Source organism: Phocoena phocoena, chromosome 10 (assembly GCF_963924675.1).
Source record: "Phocoena phocoena chromosome 10, mPhoPho1.1, whole genome shotgun sequence".
NCBI classification, from domain to species: domain Eukaryota; kingdom Metazoa; phylum Chordata; class Mammalia; order Artiodactyla; family Phocoenidae; genus Phocoena; species Phocoena phocoena.
In genome coordinates this window covers 2,161,178-2,182,752 of record NC_089228.1, presented here as the reverse complement: position 1 = coordinate 2,182,752, position 21,575 = coordinate 2,161,178, and the positions used below count along the sequence as shown (strand labels likewise).

At 43.3% G+C, this 21,575-nt stretch overlaps 2 protein-coding genes across 2 annotated transcripts in view; one reads left to right on the top strand and one right to left on the bottom strand.

Annotated features, from left to right (window-relative positions):
- Positions 1–21,204, bottom strand: part of CFAP92 (cilia and flagella associated protein 92 (putative)) — a 69,776-nt gene extending 48,572 nt beyond the window's left edge. The window contains exons 1-6 of the mRNA XM_065885083.1: positions 20,979–21,204; positions 16,935–17,125; positions 16,091–16,303; positions 10,169–10,287; positions 9,161–9,268; positions 516–637 (exon numbers count right to left, since the gene is read on the bottom strand). Of these exons, the coding sequence (XP_065741155.1) occupies positions 516–637; positions 9,161–9,268; positions 10,169–10,287; positions 16,091–16,303; positions 16,935–17,125; positions 20,979–21,204 (979 nt within the window). The remainder of the gene's footprint in view (positions 1–515; positions 638–9,160; positions 9,269–10,168; positions 10,288–16,090; positions 16,304–16,934; positions 17,126–20,978) is intronic.
- A 206-nt stretch (positions 21,205–21,410) lies between these two features.
- The window catches only part of EFCC1 (EF-hand and coiled-coil domain containing 1), a 41,552-nt gene continuing 41,387 nt past the window's right edge, over positions 21,411–21,575 (top strand). The window contains exon 1 of the mRNA XM_065885080.1: positions 21,411–21,542. Within this exon, the coding sequence (XP_065741152.1) occupies positions 21,411–21,542 (132 nt within the window). The remainder of the gene's footprint in view (positions 21,543–21,575) is intronic.

Sequence of the window (21,575 nt, the reverse complement as noted above, 5' to 3'; positions counted from 1 at the left end):
TCAGGAGTGCCATTTCCCTCATTCCACCGTAAGAAGCAAATCGCTTCTCATCTTCCAAAGAGAGTCTCTCCACCCCCACATCCCACATACCCACCCTACACAGCATCTATCACATAGAAGTATAATTATTTATCTGGAAGCCTCTGGTCAATATTAGAGATTTTCATGTTTCCCATACACACAACACCATGGACCAGGAGCACAGAAATACTGGTAGAGTGGGAAAGGATGGGATGGGATGGGATGGCATGGCATGGGATGGCATGGGATGGGAAGGGATGGGATGGGATGGGATGGCATGGGATGGCATGGGATGGCATGGGATGGCATGGGATGGCATGGGATAGGATGGATGGATGAGGTGAGATGGACCGGGTAAGTTAAAATTGCATGTAGTAGTTTTTACTTTTGAATAATATTTGAATCTTATTGAAGTATCCTGAATTTGAAATATTTCATAATTCTTTTCCAGGTCTACTTATACTATAAGTTTCCAAAGTGCCATCCTAACTTACTTTGAAATGTTTGCTTTTCCAACAAGTTTGTTAAGCTGCTAAATGACGGCCTCTCAATTAACTCCTCCATCTCTGTCGTGGTTGCCCCTCCCAAAGCAATAACTGGTCTTGAAGTACCACATCTAGAAAATTCACAAAGAGAAAAATAAATGAAAGTGAGAAAAATCAGGGACCAGATCTAGTAATCTATTTACTGGACTGCATGTAAGCAGACTTTTAAAAATATAACACTGCATTCCTCTAACCCACGGCTTCTCAAATTTCAACATGCGTACGAATCACTGAATAACATGCAGACTGTGGTTCAGCAAGCCTGGGGTGTCCCTAAGATTCCCATTTCTAACAAGCTCCCAGTCATGCTGAGGCTGCCAGTCTGCCGACAAACTTGCATTATCATTTATGATGGAAAAAATAATATATTTTATAAAAAGCAATGGAAACTCTAAAATATTTAGGAATTCTTTTACAGGAATTATCCACAACAACTATACGAAGAAAAAAAAATCAACCCTATTAAAAGTCCTAAAGGAGGAGCTGAATTAGGTGAAAAGATACACCATGATCATGGATGGGAGAACTACGAAATGTAAAAATGTCAATTCACTACCCTGAGAAAACCATAAGTCAAAAAGAGTCATGTACCAGTCCCTCCGATCAGGAAACTTGCACAAGCCTCTTAGATAGCCTGATCCACCAGAGGGCTGACAGCAGAAGCAAGAAGAACTACAATCCTGCAGCCCGTGGAACAAAAACCACATTCACAGAAAGACAGACAAGGTGAAAAGGCAGAGGGCTATGTGCCAGATGAAGGAACAAGATAAAACCCCAGGAAAACAAATAAATGAAGTGCAGATAGGCAACCTTCCAGAAAAAGAATTCAGAATCATGATAGTGAAGATGATCCAGGACCTCGGAAAGAGAATGGAGGCAGAGATCGAGAAGATGCAAGAAATGTTGAACAAAGACCTAGAAGCATTAAAGAACAAACAAACAGAGCTGAACAATACAAAAACTGAAACGAAAACTACACTAGAAGGAATCAATAGCAGAATAAGTGAGGCAGAAGAATGGATAAGTGACCTGGAAGACAGAAGAGTGAAATTCACTGCTGCAGAACAAACTAAAGAAAAAGGAATGAAAAGAAATGAAGACAGCCTGAGAGACCTCTGGGACAACATTAAATGCAACAACATTCGCATTATAAGGGTCCCAGAAGAAGGAGAGAGAGAGAGAAAGGACCAGAGAAAATATTTGAAGAGATTATAGTCGAAAACTTCCCTAACATGGGAAAGGAAATAGTCACCCAAGTCCAGGAAGCACAGAGGGTCCCATACAGGATAAACCCAAGGAGAAGCATGCCGAGACACATAGTAATCAAACTGGCAAAAATTAAAGACAAAGAAAAATTACTGAAAGCAGCAAGGGAAAAATGACAAATAACATACAAGGGAACTCCCACAAGGTTAACAGCTGATTTCTCAGCAGAAACTCTACAAGCCAGAAGGGAGTGGCATGGTATACTTAAAGTGATGAAAGCGAAGAACCTACAACCAGGATTACTCTACCCAGCAAGGATCACATTCAGATTCGAGGGAGAAATCAAAAGCTTTACAAGCAGAAGCTCAGAGAATTCAGCACCACCAAACCAGCTCCAAATGCTAAAGGAACTTCTCTAAATAGGAAACACAAGAGAAGAAAAAGACCTACAAAAACAAACCCAAAACAATTTAAAAAATGGTCATAGGAACATACATATCGATAATTACCTTAAACGTGAATGGATTAAATGCTCCAAACAAAACACACAGGCTTGCTGAATGGATACAAAAACAAGACCCATATATATGCTGTCTACAAGAGACCCACTTCAGACGAAGGGACACATACAGACTGAAAGTGAGGGGATGGAAAAGGATATTCCATGCAAATGGAAATCAAAAGAAAGTATACTTATATCAGATAAAATAGACTTTAAAATAAAGAATGTTACAAGAGACAAGGAAGGACACTACATAATGATCAAAGGAACAATCCAAGAAGAACATATAACAATTATAAACATATATGCACCCAACACAGAAGCACCTCAATACATAAGGCAACTGCTAACAGCTATAAAAGAGGAAATCGACAGTAACACAATAATAGTAGGGGACTTTAACACCTCACTTACACCAATGGACAGATCATCCAAAATGAAAATAAATAAGGAAACAGAAGCTTTAAATGACACAATAGACCAGATAGATTTAATTGATATTCATAGGACATTCCATCCAAAAACAGCAGATTACACTTTCTTCTCCAGTGCGCACGGAACATTCTCCAGCATAGATCACATCTTGGGTCACAAATCCAGCCTCAGGAAATTTAAGAAAATTGAAATTATATCAAGCATCTTTTCTGACCACAACACTATGAGATTATAAATGAATTACAGGGAAAAATACCGTAAAAAACACAAACACATGGAGGCTAAACAATACATTACTAAATAACCAAGAGATCACTGAGGAAATCAAAGAGGAAATCAAAAAATACCGAGAGACAAATGACAATGAAAACACGACGATCCAAAACCTACGGAATGCAGCAAAAGCAGTTCTAAGAGGGAAGTTTATAGCTATACAAGCCCACCTCAAGAAACAAGAAACATCTCAAGTAAACAATCTAACCTTACACCTAAAGGAACTAGAGAAAGAAGAACAAACAAAACCCAAAGTTAGCAGAAGGAAAGAAATCATAAAGACCAGAGCAGAAATAAATGAAATTGAAACAAAGAAAACAATAGCAAAGATCAATAAAACTAAAATCCGGTTCTTTGAGAGGATAAACAAAATTGATAAACCATTAGCCAGATTCATCAAGAAAAAGAGGGAGAGGACTCAAATCTATAAAATTAGAAATGAAAAAGGAGAAGTTACAACAGACACTGCAGAAATACAAAGCATCCTAAGAGACTACCACAAGCAACTCTATGCCAAGAAAATGGACAACCTGGAAGAAATGGACAAATTCTTAGAAAGGGATAACCTTCCAAGACTGATCCAGGAAGAAACAGAAAATATGAACAGACCAATCACAAGTAATGAAATTGAAACTGTGATATAAAATCTTCCAACAAACAAAAGTCCAGGACCAGATGGCTTCACAGGTGAATTCTAGCAAACATTTAGAGAAGAGCTAACACTCATCCTTCTCAAACTCTTCCAAAAAATTACAGAGGAAGGAACACTCTCAAACTCATTCTATGAGGCCACCATCACCCTGATACTAAAACCAGACAAAGACACTACAAAACAAGAAAATTACAGACCAATATCACTGATGAATATAGATGCAAAAATCCTCAACGAAATACTACCAAACAGAATCCAACAACACATTAAAAGGATCATACACCATGATCAAGTGGGATTTATCTCAGGGATGCAAGGATTCTTCAATATATGCAAATCAATCAATGTGATACACCATATTAACAAACTGAAGAATAAAAAGCATATGATCATCTCAATAGATGCAGAAAAAGCTTTTGACAAAATTCAACACCCATTTATGATAAAAACTCTCCAGAAAGTGGGCATAGAGGGAACCTACATCAACATAATAAAGGCCGTATACAACAAACCCACAGCAAACATCATTCTTAATGGTGAAAAACTGAAAACATTTCCTCTAAGATCAGAAACAAGACAAGGATGTCCACTCTCACCACTATTATTCAACATAGTTTTGGAAGTCCTAGCCATGGCAATCAGAGAAGAAAAAGAAATAAGAGGAATACAAATTGGAAAAGAAGAAGTAAAACTGTCACTGCTTGCAGATGACATGATACTATACATAGAGAATCCTAGAAATGCCACCAGAAAACTACTAGAGCTAATCAATGAATTTGGTAAAGTGGCAGGATACAAAATTAATGCACAGAAATCTCTTGCATTCCTATACACTAATGATGAAAAATCTGAAAGAGAAATTATGGAAACAGTCCCATTTACCATCGCAACTAAAAGAATAAAATACCTAGGAATAAACCTACCTAGGGAGACAAAAGACCTGTATGCAGAAAACTATAAGACACTGATGAAAGAAATTAAAGGTGATACCAACAGATGAAGAGATATACCATGTTCTTGGATTGGAAGAATCAACATTGTGAAAGTGACTATACTACCCAAAGCAATCTACGGATTCAATGCAATCCCTATCAAATTACAAATGGCATTTTTTACGGAACTAGAACAAATCATCTTAAAATTTGTATGGAGACACAAAAGACCCTGAAGAGCCAAAGCAGTCTTGAGGGAAATAAACGGAGCTGGAGGAATCAGACTCCCTGACTTCAGACTATACTACAAAGCTACAGTAATCAAGACAATATGGTACTGGCACAAAAACAGAAACATAGACCAATGGAACAAGATAGAAAGCCCAGAGATAAACCCACACACCTATGGTCAACTAATCTATGACAAAGGAGGCAAGGATACACAATGGAGAAAAGACAGTCTCTTCAATAAGCAGTGCTGGGAAATCTGGACAGCTAGATGTAAAAGAATGAAATTAGAACACTCCCTAACACCATACACAAAAATAAACTCCAGATGGATTCAAAACCTAAATGTAAGACCGAACACTATAAAACTCTTAGAGGAAAACATAGGAAGAACACTCTTTGACATAAATCACAGCAAGATCTTTTTTGATCCACCTCCTAGAGTAATGGAAATAAAAACAAAAACAAACAAATGGGACCTAATGAAACTTCAAAGCTTTTGCACAGCAAAGGAAACTACAAACAAGACGAAAAGACAACCCTCAGAATGGGAAAAACTATTTGCAAACAAGTCAACGGACAAACGATTAATCTCTAAAATATATAAACAGCTAATTCAGCTCAATATTAAAGAAACAAACAACCCAATCCAAAAATGGGCAGAAGACCTAAACAGACATTTCTCCAAAGAAGACATACAGAATCACATGAAAAGCTGCTCAACATCACTAATTATTAGAGAAATGCAAATCAAAACTACAATGAGGTATCACCTCTCACCAGTTACAATGGGCATCATCAGAAAATCTACAAACAACAAATGCTGGAGAGGCTGTGGAGAAAAGGGAACCCTCTTGCACTGTTGGTGGGAATGTAAATTGATACAGCCACTATGGAGAACAGTATGGAGGTTCCTTATAAAACTAAAAATAGAATTACCATATGATCCAGCAATCCCACTACTGGGCAGATACCCATAGAAAACCATAATTGAAAAAGACCCATGCACCCCAATGTTCACTGCAGCACTATTTACAATAGCCAGGTCATGGAAGCAACCTAAATGCCCACCGACAGACGAATGGATAAAGAAGATGTGGTACATATATACAATGGAATATTACGCAGCCATAAAAAGGAACGAAATTGAGTCACTTGTTGAGACATGGATGGATCTAAAGACTGTCATACAGAATGAAGTAAGTCTGAAAGTGAAAAAGAAATATCGTATGTTAACACACGTATGTGGAACCTAGAAAAATGGTACAGATGAACTGGTTTGCAGGGCAGAAGTTGAGACACAGATGTAGAGAACAAACGTATGGACACCAATGGAGGAAAACCGCGGTGGGGTGGGGATGGTGGTGTGCTGAATTGGGCGATTGGGACTGACATGTATACACTGATGTGTATAAAATTGATGACTAATAAGAACCTGCAGTATAAAAAAACAACAAACTAACACTAAACTTTCTTTGGGTTATTTGTATGGAAATATGTTAACATAAATGTTTCAGACATTACATGAAATTTCTAAAAATCTTATATGTTCTGGTATAATGTTGTAAGTCATAATTCTAGTTATTACTTTAAAATGTGTATCTCAGAAATAACTAAATTTCCTTGTCAATTGCATTATTATGAACTTTCATCAAATCTTTAACTGTGGACATTTTTAAGTCTTTTTTCATTTACAGACAGTTCTGGGTGTACTCTGATGCTTTTGCAAAAATGTTCCTATAAAAGGGTTTCATCTTCAAGGAATTCATGGAAAAGACTCTGACAAGTACAGGTTTCTGGTAACTGACCGTACTGCTGAACTGAACGAAGAAGCATTTTCAGAGCTCTAATGGAAAACTGATGAATTCATAAAAGTGCTAACAAAAGATCAAGAATGAAAAAGAAATTAATTACATGGGACTGAGTGAACTGATGAGGATGATTATAATTTTTGTGAGTTTCTGTTTGAATAAAAAAAAATCCCCTCCAAGAATAAAAAAATAAAAAAGACACATGCACCCCAGTGTTCACTGCAGCACTATTTACAATAGCCAGGTCATGGAAGCAACCTAAATGCCCACCGACAGACGAATGGATAAAGAAGATGTGGTACATATATACCATGGAATATTACTCAGCCATAAAAAGGAATGAAATTGGGTCATATTTTGAGATGTGGATGGATCTAGAGATTGTCATACAGAGTGAAGTAAGCCAGAAAGAGAAAAACAAATATCGTATATTAACGTGTATATGTGGAACCTAGAAAAATGGTACAGATGCACCAGTTTGCAGGGCAGAAATTGAGACACAGATGTAGAGAACAAACGTATGGACACCAATGGGGGAAAGTGGCGGGGGCTGGGGGGTGGTGTGATGAACTGGACGATTGGGATTGACATGTATACACTGGTGTGTATAAAATTGATGACTAATAAGAACCTGCTGTATAAAAAAATAAAATAGGGCTTCCCTGGCGGCGCAGTGGTTGAGAGTCCATCTGCCGATTCAGGGGACACGGGTTCGTGCCCCGGTCCGGGAGGATCCCACATGCCACGGAGCGGCTGGGCCCGTGAGCCACAGCCGCTGAGCCTGCACGCCTGGAGGATGTGCTCCGCAACCGGAGAGGCCACAACAGTGAGTGGCCCGCATACCGCAAAAAATAAATAAATTAATTAAATAAAATAAAATAAAATTCAAAAATTTTTTAAAATCTGTTGTTGATGATAATAATACTATTGGATTATTATCACTATCCACACAGACATTAGAAAAAAAACAAAGGGGCTTCCCTGGTGGCGCAGTGGTTGAGAGTCCGCCTGCCAATGCAGGGGACGCGGGTTTGTGCCCCGGTCCGGGAAGATCCCACATGCCGCGGAGCGGCTGGGCCCGTGAGCCATGTCCACTGAGCCTGTGCTCCGCAACAGGAGAGGCCACAACAGTGAGAGGCCCGTGTACTGCAAAAAAAAAAAAAACAAAAACAAAAACACAGAAAGAGTTATGTACTACAGTGTTCATTGCAGCACTATTTACAATAGCCAGGACATGGAAGCAACCTAAGTGTCCATCGACAGATGAATGGATGAAGAGGATGTGGCACATATATACGATGGAATATTACTCAGCCATAAAAAGAAACGAAACTGAGTTATTTGTAATGAGGTAGACGGACCTGGATTCTGTCATACAGAGTGAAGTGAGTCGGAAAGAGAAAAACAAATACCATATGCTAACATATATACGGAATCTAAAAAAAAAATGTTTATGAAGAACCTAGGGGCAGGACGGGAATAAAGACACAGACCTACCAGAGAATGGACTTGAGGACACAGAGAGGGGGAAGGGGAAGCTGTGACAAAGCGAGAGAGAGGCATGGACATATATACACTACCAAACGTAAAACAGATAGCTAGTGGGAAGCAGCCGCATAGCACAGGGAGATCAGCTCGGTGCTTTGTGACCACCTAGAGGGGTGGGATAGGGAGGGTGGGAGGGAGGGAGACGCAAGAGGGAAGAGATATGGGGATATATGTATATGTATAACTGATTCACTTTGTTATAAAGCAGAAACTACAACACCATTATAAAGCAATTATATTCCAATAAAGATGTTTATATATATATATATATATATATATATATATATATATATATTCTGGGGGGGAGTCAATTCTCCCCAAATTAATCTGTAAATTCCTGCAAAAAAATTTTTTAATCAACACTTCAAAACATGTTCTGAGTCACGTTGCTGTACAGAAGAAATTAACACAACATTGTAAATCAACTATAATTCAATAAAATTTTTGAAAAAAGTGGCTTGTTCTCTGGTTCTTCCCATCCTATCCCGTCAAGCCACCAGCTGGGCCTCCATTCCCCCTGACTCCCCACAGCATCTGAGAAGCCTCCTTTGCTGGACCCTCATTAGGCTACAGGAGGCCCCAAGAGCAACCACACTTCCAACAGGAAAGGCTGTGGACTCAGTCATCTGAAGGTGGGGGTTGGGATCCTGGCCTTACCAACACTCTCAAGATGACCAAGAATTCTAGTTTTATAACTTTGTAAAAATCACGTAACCTCTCAGTCACTTTATGGAGAAAATGGAGACGGTGATAACACGCCACTGAGTGGTAACGCTGATGATTAAATGCGATACAGTAACGCACGCAAAAGCACGGGGCCCGATGCACAACACACGCTCAAAGGCACAGCATGCCTCTCTCCGTTCCGTTCATCTCAGCTGGACTGCGTGAGATCGAACATAACTGAAGTTACCAAGAATCGACATGACTCTGGGTGAGAATCTGTGGGGCAAGTACAAGAGGGGGTTCCACTCCCACACCCCAAAATAACACAGGGCCACCCTTACTGTACTGTGTCAAGATCTTCCATCCTGAGCAGCTCTTCATCGTCCTCGGTGGTCTTGGGAAGAGTTGCCTTTTCTGCTGGGTGAGAAGCCAGTAATGTTAGCCAGCGTCTCCAAACCTCCTGTTCTATACGAGTTCACTAGGGCACACGCAATGCCAGCCCCTGGGCAACAGTCCCCAAGCATTCAGTAAAAAGGTCTGTCAATAATACGTGAGTAATGAATGAATACACAGAATAACTATGGTTACTCTGGACAAATGGAGGCCAGAGAAGGCCTCTAGGTCCTTATCTAACCCCCCAGAGAACAAAACAGAGGAAAAGTCTATCATCTGTTCAACCGTCCACTTCAGCACCGTAGAGAATACAGAAAACACCCCCCAAGATTCCTAAGTTCCCACCAACAGGGAATAGCTAAGCACATTCAGTGCCGCCAGCAGAGGAGATGTTACAAAGTAACCACAGACGAAGTTTACGGAAAGTTCTCAAGGAAACAGGACGGTGCGTGTGATGTAGTAATCTCAGAACAGAAAATTGTGTGTCCAGAATAACCTCACCCATGTAAAAAAAAAAAAAAAAATCTTAGCACAAAAACAAGGGAGTTGCCATAACATGATAACCAAAATATTACGTCTGTCCCTGGAGACAAAACGATAGATTATTTTCCCTGCTTCTTGTATACTTTTGTAACATCTTACGGAAAATACCCGAACGAACTTTTTGGCCAAGCCAGCATATTCACTGAATAGTCTAAAAAAACAAACAAAAAAAAGATGTACCTAACTTCTACGGCTAGGAAAGGTTTTTTTTTTTTTTTCGGTAAGTCACAAAAATGAAACGGCAAGAATCCACGATGAAAGAGTCGTGCAGGGAGAGCCGCACCCGCTTCGGAGGGTGAAGGGGCACAGCACAGCCACCGCACGTGCGGGGCGGACGCCAGTGCACGTGTGGCACTCCGGCTACGCCAACCAACCACCTTCCCTGCCGGGGTCTCCACTCACCATGTCCAGACCTTAAGCATTTTCTTGCTTTTTCTGGCTTCCCTGGTGTGTGGTCCTGATGCAGCTTCTCTTTGACGTGAATGCCCTTGTCAGACGATCTTCTCTGACTTAAAACCAAATGTTTCACCTCCTCTAGAATGCAGGAGAAGAAAGCATCATGGACTCAATCAGAAATACACACTGGGGCCTCCCTGGTGGCGCAGTGGTTGAGAGTCGGCCTGCCGATGCAGGGGACACGGGTTTGTGCCCCGGCCCGGGAAGATCCCACATGCCGTGGAGCGGCTGGGCCCGTGAGCCACGGCCACTGAGCCTGCGCGTCCGTAGCCTGGGCTTCGCAGCGGGAGAGGCCACAGCAGTGAGAGGCCCGCGTACCGCAAAAAAAAAAAAAAAAAAAAAAGCCATTTCAGAAATACACACTGATACCCATGCTGTGACAATCACTCTCCCGGTGCTGGACCGATAAGGGAGGCAAGGCCGCTGCCCTCCTGGAGCTGCTGCCTGGGGAGCTGCTTCAAAACACCAGGAAATGCAAACCTCAACTGGCAACGGCTTCTCCCAAACTAGGTCACTATGCACTCGGTATCTGTTGTTGCACTTGACGCTCACGCTGCACTCTAAGAAAGGCATCACCACCGCCCCGTTTTATTGACGATTAAGTCACTCTCCTGTGATCAGAGAGCTGATCCTTTACCAAAGTGAGGACAATCCCCAGAGAAGGCGACACCCCTCCGGGTCTTTCACGTCTATCAGTGTGGGGCTTTGCACGCACACAACAGCAGCCAACCCGTGTGGAAGGAAGAACGAGCAGAGGGAAGGAGCGAACGAATGGCAGTAACGGATGCTGAAGGAAGATGTGGAGAGAAAAGAGATGTGACTGGATGCAGCGCTGAAGGATGCATAACAATTTGTGGAGCAAGAGATGAGGCTAAGAGCCCCTGATGCCCGAAGGCAAGCCCTACGATGGGGAAAAGCCTAGTGTTTTCAGGGACCAGGGCTGGAGCAGGCGTGAAGGGGACAGCAGCGATGAGAAAGGAGGCCTGGGGAGCAAGGTTGACGATGGCTTAGAGGCTGGACTCAGATGTCAGGCTTGGTTCCCGAAGGCACTGGGCAGCCATGAAAAGCTGCGGAGCAGTGAAGTGCGAGGGTCTGAGGGGTGATACAGGAAGGTCAGGGAGCAATGCAGGGGGGATGAGACAAACATGAACGTGGGTGCAGAGAGAAGAGGCAGCTGAAGGCTAGAGAACTCCAGAGAGCGACACACAGGCAGTGACACCAAGGAGGTGCTGGGTGGGGCGTGGCCAAGAGTTGAGGGCATAGCGGGAGTCAGCCATGACCTGGGGGGCTTCAGACGGTCTTTGTCCGACAGTACTGAGAAACCAAGGGGCTGAGCAGATTTAAGTGAAGAAAATGCTAACTCTTGTTGGGATGCTCCATTCAAGACCAGGAGGCTGAAAGCTGCCAAGTTCTCACAGGTGATGAACTTCGCATTCCCTTGGCCTCTCGTGTCTCTGCTCCCAGGAAACAGGAGTTTCAAGAACAACTTCTCGGGCTTCCCTGGTAGCACAGTGGTTGAGAATCCGCCTGCCAACACAGGGAACACGGGTTTGAGAACTGGTCCGGGAAGATCCCACGTGCCACGGAGCAACTAAGCCCGCGCACCACAATTACTGAGCCTGCGCTCTAGAGCCCACGTGCCACAACTACCGAGCCCGCATGCCACAACTACTGAGCCCACACACCTCGAGCCCATGCTCTGCAACAAGAGAAGCCACCACAATGAGAAGCCCATGCACCGCAACAAAGAGCCGCCGCAGCTAGAGAAAGCCCACGTGCAGCAACGAAGACCCAATGCAGCCAAAAACAAATAAATTTAATAAATTAAAAAAAAAGAAGATAACTTCTTCATCAACAATGAACTATCAGATAGGGAATGTAAACAACAATCCCTTTTAAACTCACACCCCCAAAAATAAAATATTTAGGAATAAATCTGACTAAGGAGGTAAAAGACTTATACACTGAGGACTATAAAACATTAATAAAGGAGACTGAAGAGGATTCAAAGAAATGGAAAGATATCCCATGCTCTTGGGTTGGAAGAATTAATAGTGTTAAAATGGCCATACTATCCAAAGCAATCTACAGATTTAATGTGATCCCCGTCCAACTACCCATGACCTTTTTCACAGAACTAGAACAAATAATCCTAAAATTCATGTGGGACCATAAAAGACCCAGAATTGCCAAAGCAATCCTGAAGAAAAAGAACAAAGCAGGAGGCATAGCCCTCCCAGACTTCAGGTGATACTACAAAGCTACAGGAATCAAAACAGTGCGGTACTGGCACAAAAACAGACATATGGATCCGTGGAACAGAACAGACAGCCCAGAAATAAACCCATACCCCTATGGTCAATTAATCTTCAACAAAGGAGGCAAGAATAGACAATGGGAAAAATACAGTCTCTTGAGCAAGTGGTGATGGGAAAGTTGGACAGCTGCATGCAAATCAATGAAGTTAGAACACACCCTCACACCACACACAAAAATAAACTCAACATGGCTTAAAGACTTAAACAGAAGACATGACACCGTTAAACTCCTAGAAGAGATCATAGGCAAGACATTCTCTGATATAAATCGTACCAATGTTTTCTTAGGTCAGTCTCTCAAAGCAATAGAAATAAAAACAAAAATAAACAAATGAGACCTAATCAAACTTATAAGCTTTTGCACAGCAAAGGAAACCATACATAAAACGAAAAGACAACCTACAGAATGGGGGAAAACATCTGGAAATGATGCAACCATCAAGGGCTTAATTTCTAAAGTATACAAACAGCTCATACAATTCAATAACAACAACAAAAAAAACCCAATCCAAAATGGGCAGAAGACCTAAATAGACATTTCTCCGAAGAAGACATAAAGATGGCCAATAGGCAAATGAAAAGATGCCCAATACTGCTAATTATTAGAGAAATGCAAATCAAAACTTCAGCGAGGTACCACCTCACATTGGTCAGAATGGATGGACACCATTAAAATGTCTTACAGATAACAAATGCTGGAGAGGATGTGGAGAAAAGAGAACCCTCATACACTGTTGGTGGGAGCCACTATGGAGAACAGTATGGAGGTTCCTCAGAAAACTAAAAATAGAATTACCATACAATCCAGCAATCCCACTCCTGGGCATATATCCAGACAAAACTATAATTCAAAAAGATACAGGCATCCCTATGTTCATAGCAGCACTATACACAATAGCCAAGACATGGAAACAACCTAAATGTCCATCAACGGATGAATGGATAAAGAAGATGTGGTACCGTGAGGACATGCGGAGGGGGAAGGGTAAATTGGGATGAAGTAAGAGGGTAGCATTGACATATATACACTACCAAATGTAAAATAGCTAGTGGGAAGCAGCTGCATAGCACAGGGAGATCGGCTCAGTGCTCTGTGACCACCTAGAGGGGTGGGATAGAGAGGGTGGGAGGGAGGCTCAAGAGGGAGGGCATACGGGGCTATATGTATACATACAGCTGATTCACGTCGTTATACAGCAGAAACTAACACGACATTGTAAAGCAATTATACGCCAATAAAGATGTTAAAAAAATGATGCGGTACATATATACAATGGAATCTTACTCAGCCATAAAAAAATGAAATAATGCCATTTGCAGCAACATGGATGCAACTAGACATTATCACACTAAGTGAAGTAAGTCAGCAAGAGAATGACAAATGCCGTACGATGTCACTTATACGTGGAATCTAAAATATGACACAAATGAACCTGTCTATGAAACAGAAACAGACTCACAGACACAGAGGACAGACTGGTGGTTGCCAAGGGGCAGACGGTTGGGGGAGGGATGGAGTGGGAGGTTGGGGTTAGCAGATGTAAGCTATTATATATAGAATGGATAACAACAAGGCCCTACTGTAGAGCACAGGGAACTATATTCAATATCCTATGATAAACCATAATGGAAAAGAATATTTTTAAAAAGAATGTGTACACAAATAACTGAATCACTTTAGTGTACAGCGGTAAACATTGTAAATCAACTATACTTCAATTAAAAAATACTGATTAAAAAAAGCTCCTCCAAAATAAAACAAAATGATAACTTCTTAAGTGGAAAAAGGCAGGACTTAAGACAATATGTACACCGCATCCGTCTTTGTTAAAATTTTGTACCCATTTGTAAAACGCACAGGAAAATGTTAGCAATGGCTACCTCTGCTCAGACATCATATGGCCCTTTGGCTAATCTACTTCTAAATTGTTTTGCAAAGTGAACACACAATGACATTTTTAACGGAAAAAAATTAGTTAAGAGGCAGTGATGCCAGGCGTGGGACAGGGTTCGAGGAGGAGCAGTGGCCCCAAGGACGTTCACAGCAAAAGGCCCATGGGCCCTCACTGAAGGGCCCGTGACACCCGTCCTCCTCCCTTTTCCGGCCGGCTGATTCCATTTACCCTTCCAAACTTGTCTCCATGGCCCCTTCTCCAGGAAGTCCTCCTGGTACACCCACCCTGGCACCTCTGCTCCAGGGTAAGCCCACTGCCAGGCAGATGTTTACCAGAAATTTGGGCTCGGCAGCTCCGGAGCAGGCCCTGGAACCTGCATTGAGGCTACACTCCAAGTGCGTCCAATGCGGGTGGTTTAGAGCCCACGCTCTGAGGACATGGGTCTTTCCTTTGGTCCAAGTGAGAAAAGAGAACGTGAATCCCATTTTCTCACCCAGGACTAGTAGTTTAGAGGCAAATCAGTGATTTTCGGCCAGGGGCAATTTTGCACCTGCAGACAATGTCTGAAGAAATTTCTAGTTGTCACAGCTGGGAGGCTAGTCCTGGCGTGTAGTGGGTAGAGGTCAGGGATGCTGCGAACAGCCCTCCAGTGCCCAGGACGGTCCCTGCAACAAGGAACAATCCAACCCAAGATGCCCACACTGCCGAGGCTAAGAAACCCGGGATAGCAATGAAAGATTAAAACTCGGAAGCCCCAAGCCCCCAAGGTCAGGAAGGCTCTTTGAGGAGTGCAGGCTGGAAACCGGAGAAAAAACTTTCCAGTCACACAAAACTGGGTTCTGATTCTGGCGCTGCCTCTCGCTACAAGCAAGTCCAGGCCTACTTTGCTCATGGAAAGTGGGGAGGGCTGTACTTGTCTGGAAGCCGCGATCAGCAGCCGTAACAGCACCTCATTCCACCCATTCTCTGGAGCGCGTCGACTTTACCTTCTAATATCTCTGAAAACTGGGATGTATCTTACAAGAATGCTGCTGCATATTTTAAGTGGAAGCATTTTATTATAGTTTTAAAATTCCCTCTACACAAAGCAATCCTCCTTATTGCGGGGGGAGGGGGGCGCGCTCCCACCACCCTGCCCCCAGGCATCTGGCCAGACGAAGTAGGTGCCCAAGGTCACCATTAGCTCGGGATGGAGACAGGGTTCAATTCCGCTGCGGGACTTCAACCTAGGCCTCTCCCCTTTGAGGGGAGTTCGAAAGGAGACTTGCTGGCACTGATACAATAATCTTTACACGAGGAAGAGTCTGAAGGGCCTAATGGAAACAGGGCTGTGGGACTTTTGAGTTTTCTGTTTCGTTTCTCGATAGCCTCTAATTTTTTTGTTCAGGGAGCACACCAGACTCATCCTGGGACACAGGCCGGTGGCGGGTGCCCGCCTCAGCACTGCCCAGAGTGGTGGCTGACGGGCGGCACACAGACTTGGGGCGCCCTTCCCATCGCTGCACATGCCCTGGAGAGAGGGGGGTGTCACTGCGCTGACAGAAACCAGCGTGGGCCCCAGGAAAACCAGGTGCACCAAACGAGGAGATGCTGGCTGGCTTTTCTGCTGTTACCAGTGAGAAGCCACATGCCTGCGGAAACATTTCAAATCAAACATGAATGCCACGAACTTACCAAAAGATCCTGCATCTTCCAGAAACCCAGAAGGCTTTAATTGATAATTCTTGGCTTTTTTCGAAACCTTGTCCTTGGTGTCCCAGAGCCTCAAGGTGATTTTGTGAAAATTTATTTTCTTTAGTAACTCCTTTGTCATGTTGATGTTAAAACTTTGGGTCCACGACACCCAGACCTTGTCCCCTTCTTGCCATGGCCTGATGGTCTGTGTAAAAGGACAACAAGAGACTCTCAGCATTGAAAGCTCAGAGGCCAGGATCTGACCGCTGCCACGATGTGGCAGGCCCTGCCTTCCACTTGTCTGTCTGTGCATCCCACTCCCTCCTGGCTCCCAACTCACATAGGGAGTCAGGAAATGGGTGCCGCAGACAGGGGCCCGCACGCCTCTGGGTTGCTCGGAAAAATAAAGTAAAAGCAATTCCCTGCAAAGAGTGTCCCTCCCAGGGACTCCCCATCCTGACCCAGAGCCCTGCCCCAGGCGGGAGTGTGCGTGTGTGTGCGGGTGGCGGGTGTGCACACACACGTACTCATGTGTACACACAGAAAGAAATAACGAGAGCTGCCAAAACTTTTGAAACACCAAAGAAATTATTAGGTAAAAATACCTTCAGAGAAAATCATAGAGTTGCTATCAATATTATTAGGTTCGTGCAGATTCCCATTCAGTAGGCCTAGAGTGGCGACCAAGATCCTACATTTCTAGCAAGTTCCAGGGGAAGTGAGCATCCTTTGTGGCTCTTGCTATTTCTTGTGGGTATCAGACTATATGCAAGGCCACACACACACACACACACACACACACACACACACACACACACACACACACACATATTCACCTTTATTCCTGAATCCAGGAACACTTTGGCCAAGGCTGGAAACACCACCACATCGACCTTTTTAGGCTCCCCATCATCAGGCAGGAGGAAGTACTCGATGTGGTAGTAATGGCGAACCTTTGCAATAGGTTTGTCCATTTTAGGGTGTCTCCTGTATTTTTCAACCAAACTTGAACATTTTCCTTTGTGACCTAGAAGATACAGATGTAATGAGACTTGTTCTAACCTCACTTGGGAAAGCAGAGCCGTCTCCACGATTCCCCAGAACGAAGAAGTGCCCAAGGCTGGAGGAGGTGCCGTGTGCAGACTCCCCACTGCCACCCGCTTGGAGTTAAGATGTATGTCCGGTCCTCGCAGCCACCAGAGGAGCAGCCCCAGGGCTGGAAGCCAGTGTGCGGAATTATAGCACGTGACTCCGAGGTGAGCATCTCCTTAAAGTTTTTTACTGTAGGCACTTACCTGCCTGCCCCTAGTCTTGACAGTAAGAGGCAGGTTAAAAAAAAAACAAAAAAACCCCACCAATACAGGATAGGATAAATTAGACACATACGATGGAATACTATATAGGTGTTTAAAACAAACGACAACAAAGTAAAACCAGGTCTGCTCATATCCTGTAAGATATCTAAGAGGTGCCATCAAATTTTTAAAGAGCAAGTTGTAGAACAGGATACATAGGACCTCATTTCTCTTAAGTAAACAACTTACATAAACATTCATAAATAAATTCATAACTATTTAGGTATTGAAGGAAAAAACATTGAAGCTAGAATTTTATATCCAGCCAAAGACAGATCCTTCGAAGGTACTGGCGCCATAAAAATACTCTCAGGCTCGTAAGTTGAGCTGCAGAGCAATCTATTTTGTAAACGCCTTTGGAATAAGGGCCCAACTAAGAAAAACAAATCTAGGAGATGCTGCAAGAGACGTGACGATTAAAGGTAATCAAATAAGCACCAGTTTTCTTTTGGGTGGTATTTGCAGATGTCCTTTTCCAGGTTCTTTTGCTTGATATCAACCGACCAAAGATAAAAAGCACCATTATGGCTAGAGGAGGTCACACACAATGACCAAAAATTCAATTCACCAAGAAGATAGGTCAATTCTAAAACATGGTATACACCTAACCAAATAGCCTCCAAAATATCTGAAGCAACCATCAACAGAACTACAAGGAGAAGTTGAAATTAATCATCGTGGGGAGATATTTCAGGCAGAACAACAAAAAAAGTCATATCAAAAAATGGAGTACTTCTTGATATATCTAGGAATACACCTACCGAAGAAGGCAAAAGACCTGTACTCCAAAAACTGTAAGACACTGATGAAAGAAATCAAAGAAGACACAAACATATGGAAAGATACACCACATGTTCTTGGATTGGAAGAGTCAATAGTGTTAAAATGACCATAATATCTAAGGCAATCTACAGATTCAACACAATCCCTATCAAACCGTCAAAGGCATTTTTCACAGAACGAGAACAAAAATTTTTTAAATTTGTATGGAAACACAAAAGACCCTGAAATCTTGAGAAAGAACGGAGCTGGAGGAATCATGCTCCCTGACTTCAGACTATACAACAAAGCTACAGTGATCAAAACAGTATGGTAGGGCTTCCCTGGTGGCACAGTGGTTGAGAGTCTGCCTGCCGATGCAGGAGACATGGGTTTGTGCCCTGGTCCGGGAAGATCCCACGTGCCACGGAGCGGCTGGGCCCGTGAGCCATGGCCGCTGAGCCTGCGCGTCCGGAGCCTGTGCGTCCGGAGCCTGTGCTCCGCAACGGGACAGGCCACAACAGTGAGAGGCCCGCGTACCACAAAACAAAAACAAAAACAAAAACAGTACGGTACTGGCACAAAAGCAGACACAGAGATTAACGGAACAGGATAGAAAGCCCAGAAACAAACCCACGCATTTATGGTCAATTAATCTATGACAAAGGAGGCAAGAATATACATTGGAGATAAGACAGTCTCTTCAATAAGTGGTAAGTGGTGCTGGAAAAACTGGACAGCTACGTGTAAAAGAATGAAATTAGAACATTCTCTAACACCATACGCAAAAACAAACTCAAGGTGGATTAAAGAGCTACACGTAAGACAGGATACTATAAAACTCCTAGAGGAAAACATAGGCAGAACACTCTTTGACATAAATTGCAGCAGTATGTTTTTGGATCCGTCTTCTACAGTGATGGAAATATAAACAAATGGGACCTAATTCAACTTAAAAGCTTTCACACAGCAAATGAAACCATAAACAAAATCAAAAGATAACCTAAGGTCTGAGAGCAAATATTTGCAAATGATGCTACCAACAAGGGATTCGTTTCCAAAATTTACAAACAGCTCATGCAGCTCAATATCAAAAAAACAAACAACGCAATGAAAAAATGGGCAGAAGACATAAGTAGACGTTTCTCCAAGAAGACATATAGTTGGCCAACAAGCACAGGAAAAGTTGCTCAATGTCACTCATTATTAGAGAAATGAAAAATCGAAACTACAATGAGCCCTCACCTCCCACCAGTCAGGATGGCCATCATTAAAAGTCCACAAACAGTAAATGCTGGAGAGGGTGTGGAGAAAAAGGAACCCTCCTACACTGTTGGTGGGAATGTAAATTGGTGCAGCCACTGTGGAGAACAGTATGGAGGTTCATTAAACAACTAAAAATAGAGTTACCATATGATCCTGCAATCCCACTCCTGGGCATAGATCTTCAGAAAACTGTAATTCAAAAAGATACATGCACCTCAGTGTTCACAGCAGCACTGTTTACAATAGCCAGGACATGGAAGCAACCTAAATGTCCATCGACAGAAGAACGGATAAAGAAGATGTGGTACATATACACAATGGAATATTACTCAGCCATGAAAAGAATGACATCATGCCATTTGCAGAAACGTGGATGGACCTAGAGATTATCATACTAAGTGAAGTCAGTCAGACAAAAACAAATATTATATATCACTTAGATGCAGAACCTAAAAAAAGGAAACAAATGAACTTATTTACAAAACAGAAATAGACTCACAGACATAGAAAACAAACTTAATGGTTACCAAAAGGGATAGTAGGGGAGGGGAGATAAATTAGGAGGTTGGGATTAACATATACACACCACTATATATAAAATAGATAAACAACAAAGACCTACTGTATAGCACAGGGAGCTATACTCCGTATCTTGTAATAACCTACAATGGAAAAGAATCTGAAAAAGAACATATATGACTGAATCACTTTGCTGTACACTTGAAACTAAGACAACATTGTGAATTAACTATATTTCAATTAAAAAGCTGATATAAAAAAAGATAGTCCACCTTAAAAAAAAAGTGGAGTACTTTTCTCTGCCCTTAATCTTGGGATTCAACCATGTGCCTTGCTTTGGCCAATAAAATGCCTGCAGGTGGGAGGTGTCCAAAGAACTGAAGAGTGCTGGGGTGACTGGGCTTGCCCTCTTTTGTGCCCTGCCTTTCCATGACAGGAATGAGTCTGGGTTGCCCACACATCCGAGAGGAGGATGACAGAGACAGAAGCAGGGCAGAGCTACTGCAGGAAGCCCAGCCTAGATCAGCTGGCCTGCTCACCCAGGACAGGGATTTCTGTTTGAAGCCAATGAAATGGGGAGTTGTTTGTATTTGTTACACAGCGGTTTTGGGCAGTAGCTGATTACCTTTGCACTCAGAGATTTTGATCCAATAATCTGAGAGTCTGTATTTAAACAAGGAATTAGATGATGCACACCAGCTTATGGGGGGAAAAAAAGGCCTTAACCTCTCCGTCACTTCTTTATTTTCAAAAAGCAGAAATAATATCACCTGCTTCTTGGGGTTTTGAGAGGACTGAGTCTGTGAAGCCCATAAACTGTTCCTTGCCTGGACCACAGTGGGCCCTAAAGTGGCAGTTCCTTTCCGGACCTCTGCTCCTGTCACTGGCCACCCTACTTAGGGAGCCAGCAGAGGGAGCACAGGCGCCCTACACTCCTGGGAGAAGGTCACTGGTACACTCCCTCTCTGCTGTCACACTTACCCGCGGTCACTGGGAAGGCCAGAGAGATGATGAACTTGCAGGGGACGACGTGGGGCACGTCCGAGTCGAAGGTGCTGGCAGGCCCTTCTGAGGACTCGCCGCTGCATTGGTGGCCGGTGGCCGACTCCTGGGCCCAGGCCCTAACCTTCAGGTTCTCCTCCACTTCACACTCGCTCACGGACTGGTAAAAGCTGCCCATGGAGGACACGGCCCCCGACAGCCACATGCGGCAGGGCGGCCCCCGTGGCCGGCACTCCCGGCTGCAAGGAAATAAAGGCACGGCCGTCACCACCACTGTTCCCAGGAGGGAAGCCCTGCCTGCCCCCTCCTCCCCGCGCCGTGCCTTGTCCTGTTCCGGGCTGACCAGCCAAGGCCTCAGACACTGCCTGGCACGCAGCGGACACTCAACAGAGATTAGATGAACCTCAGAGAATGGTGCCGTCGGTAATCGTGATAATCAGCAAAGCCAGTGTCTCCAAATTGAGTCCCGTCCTCCCGGCCCCAGCTGTTCCTCCTTCCACGATCAAAGTTAATCATTCAGCACGCCTGGAATGCCTGCTCCAGGTGAGTGCAATTCCCCAAGAACCACAGGGAGGG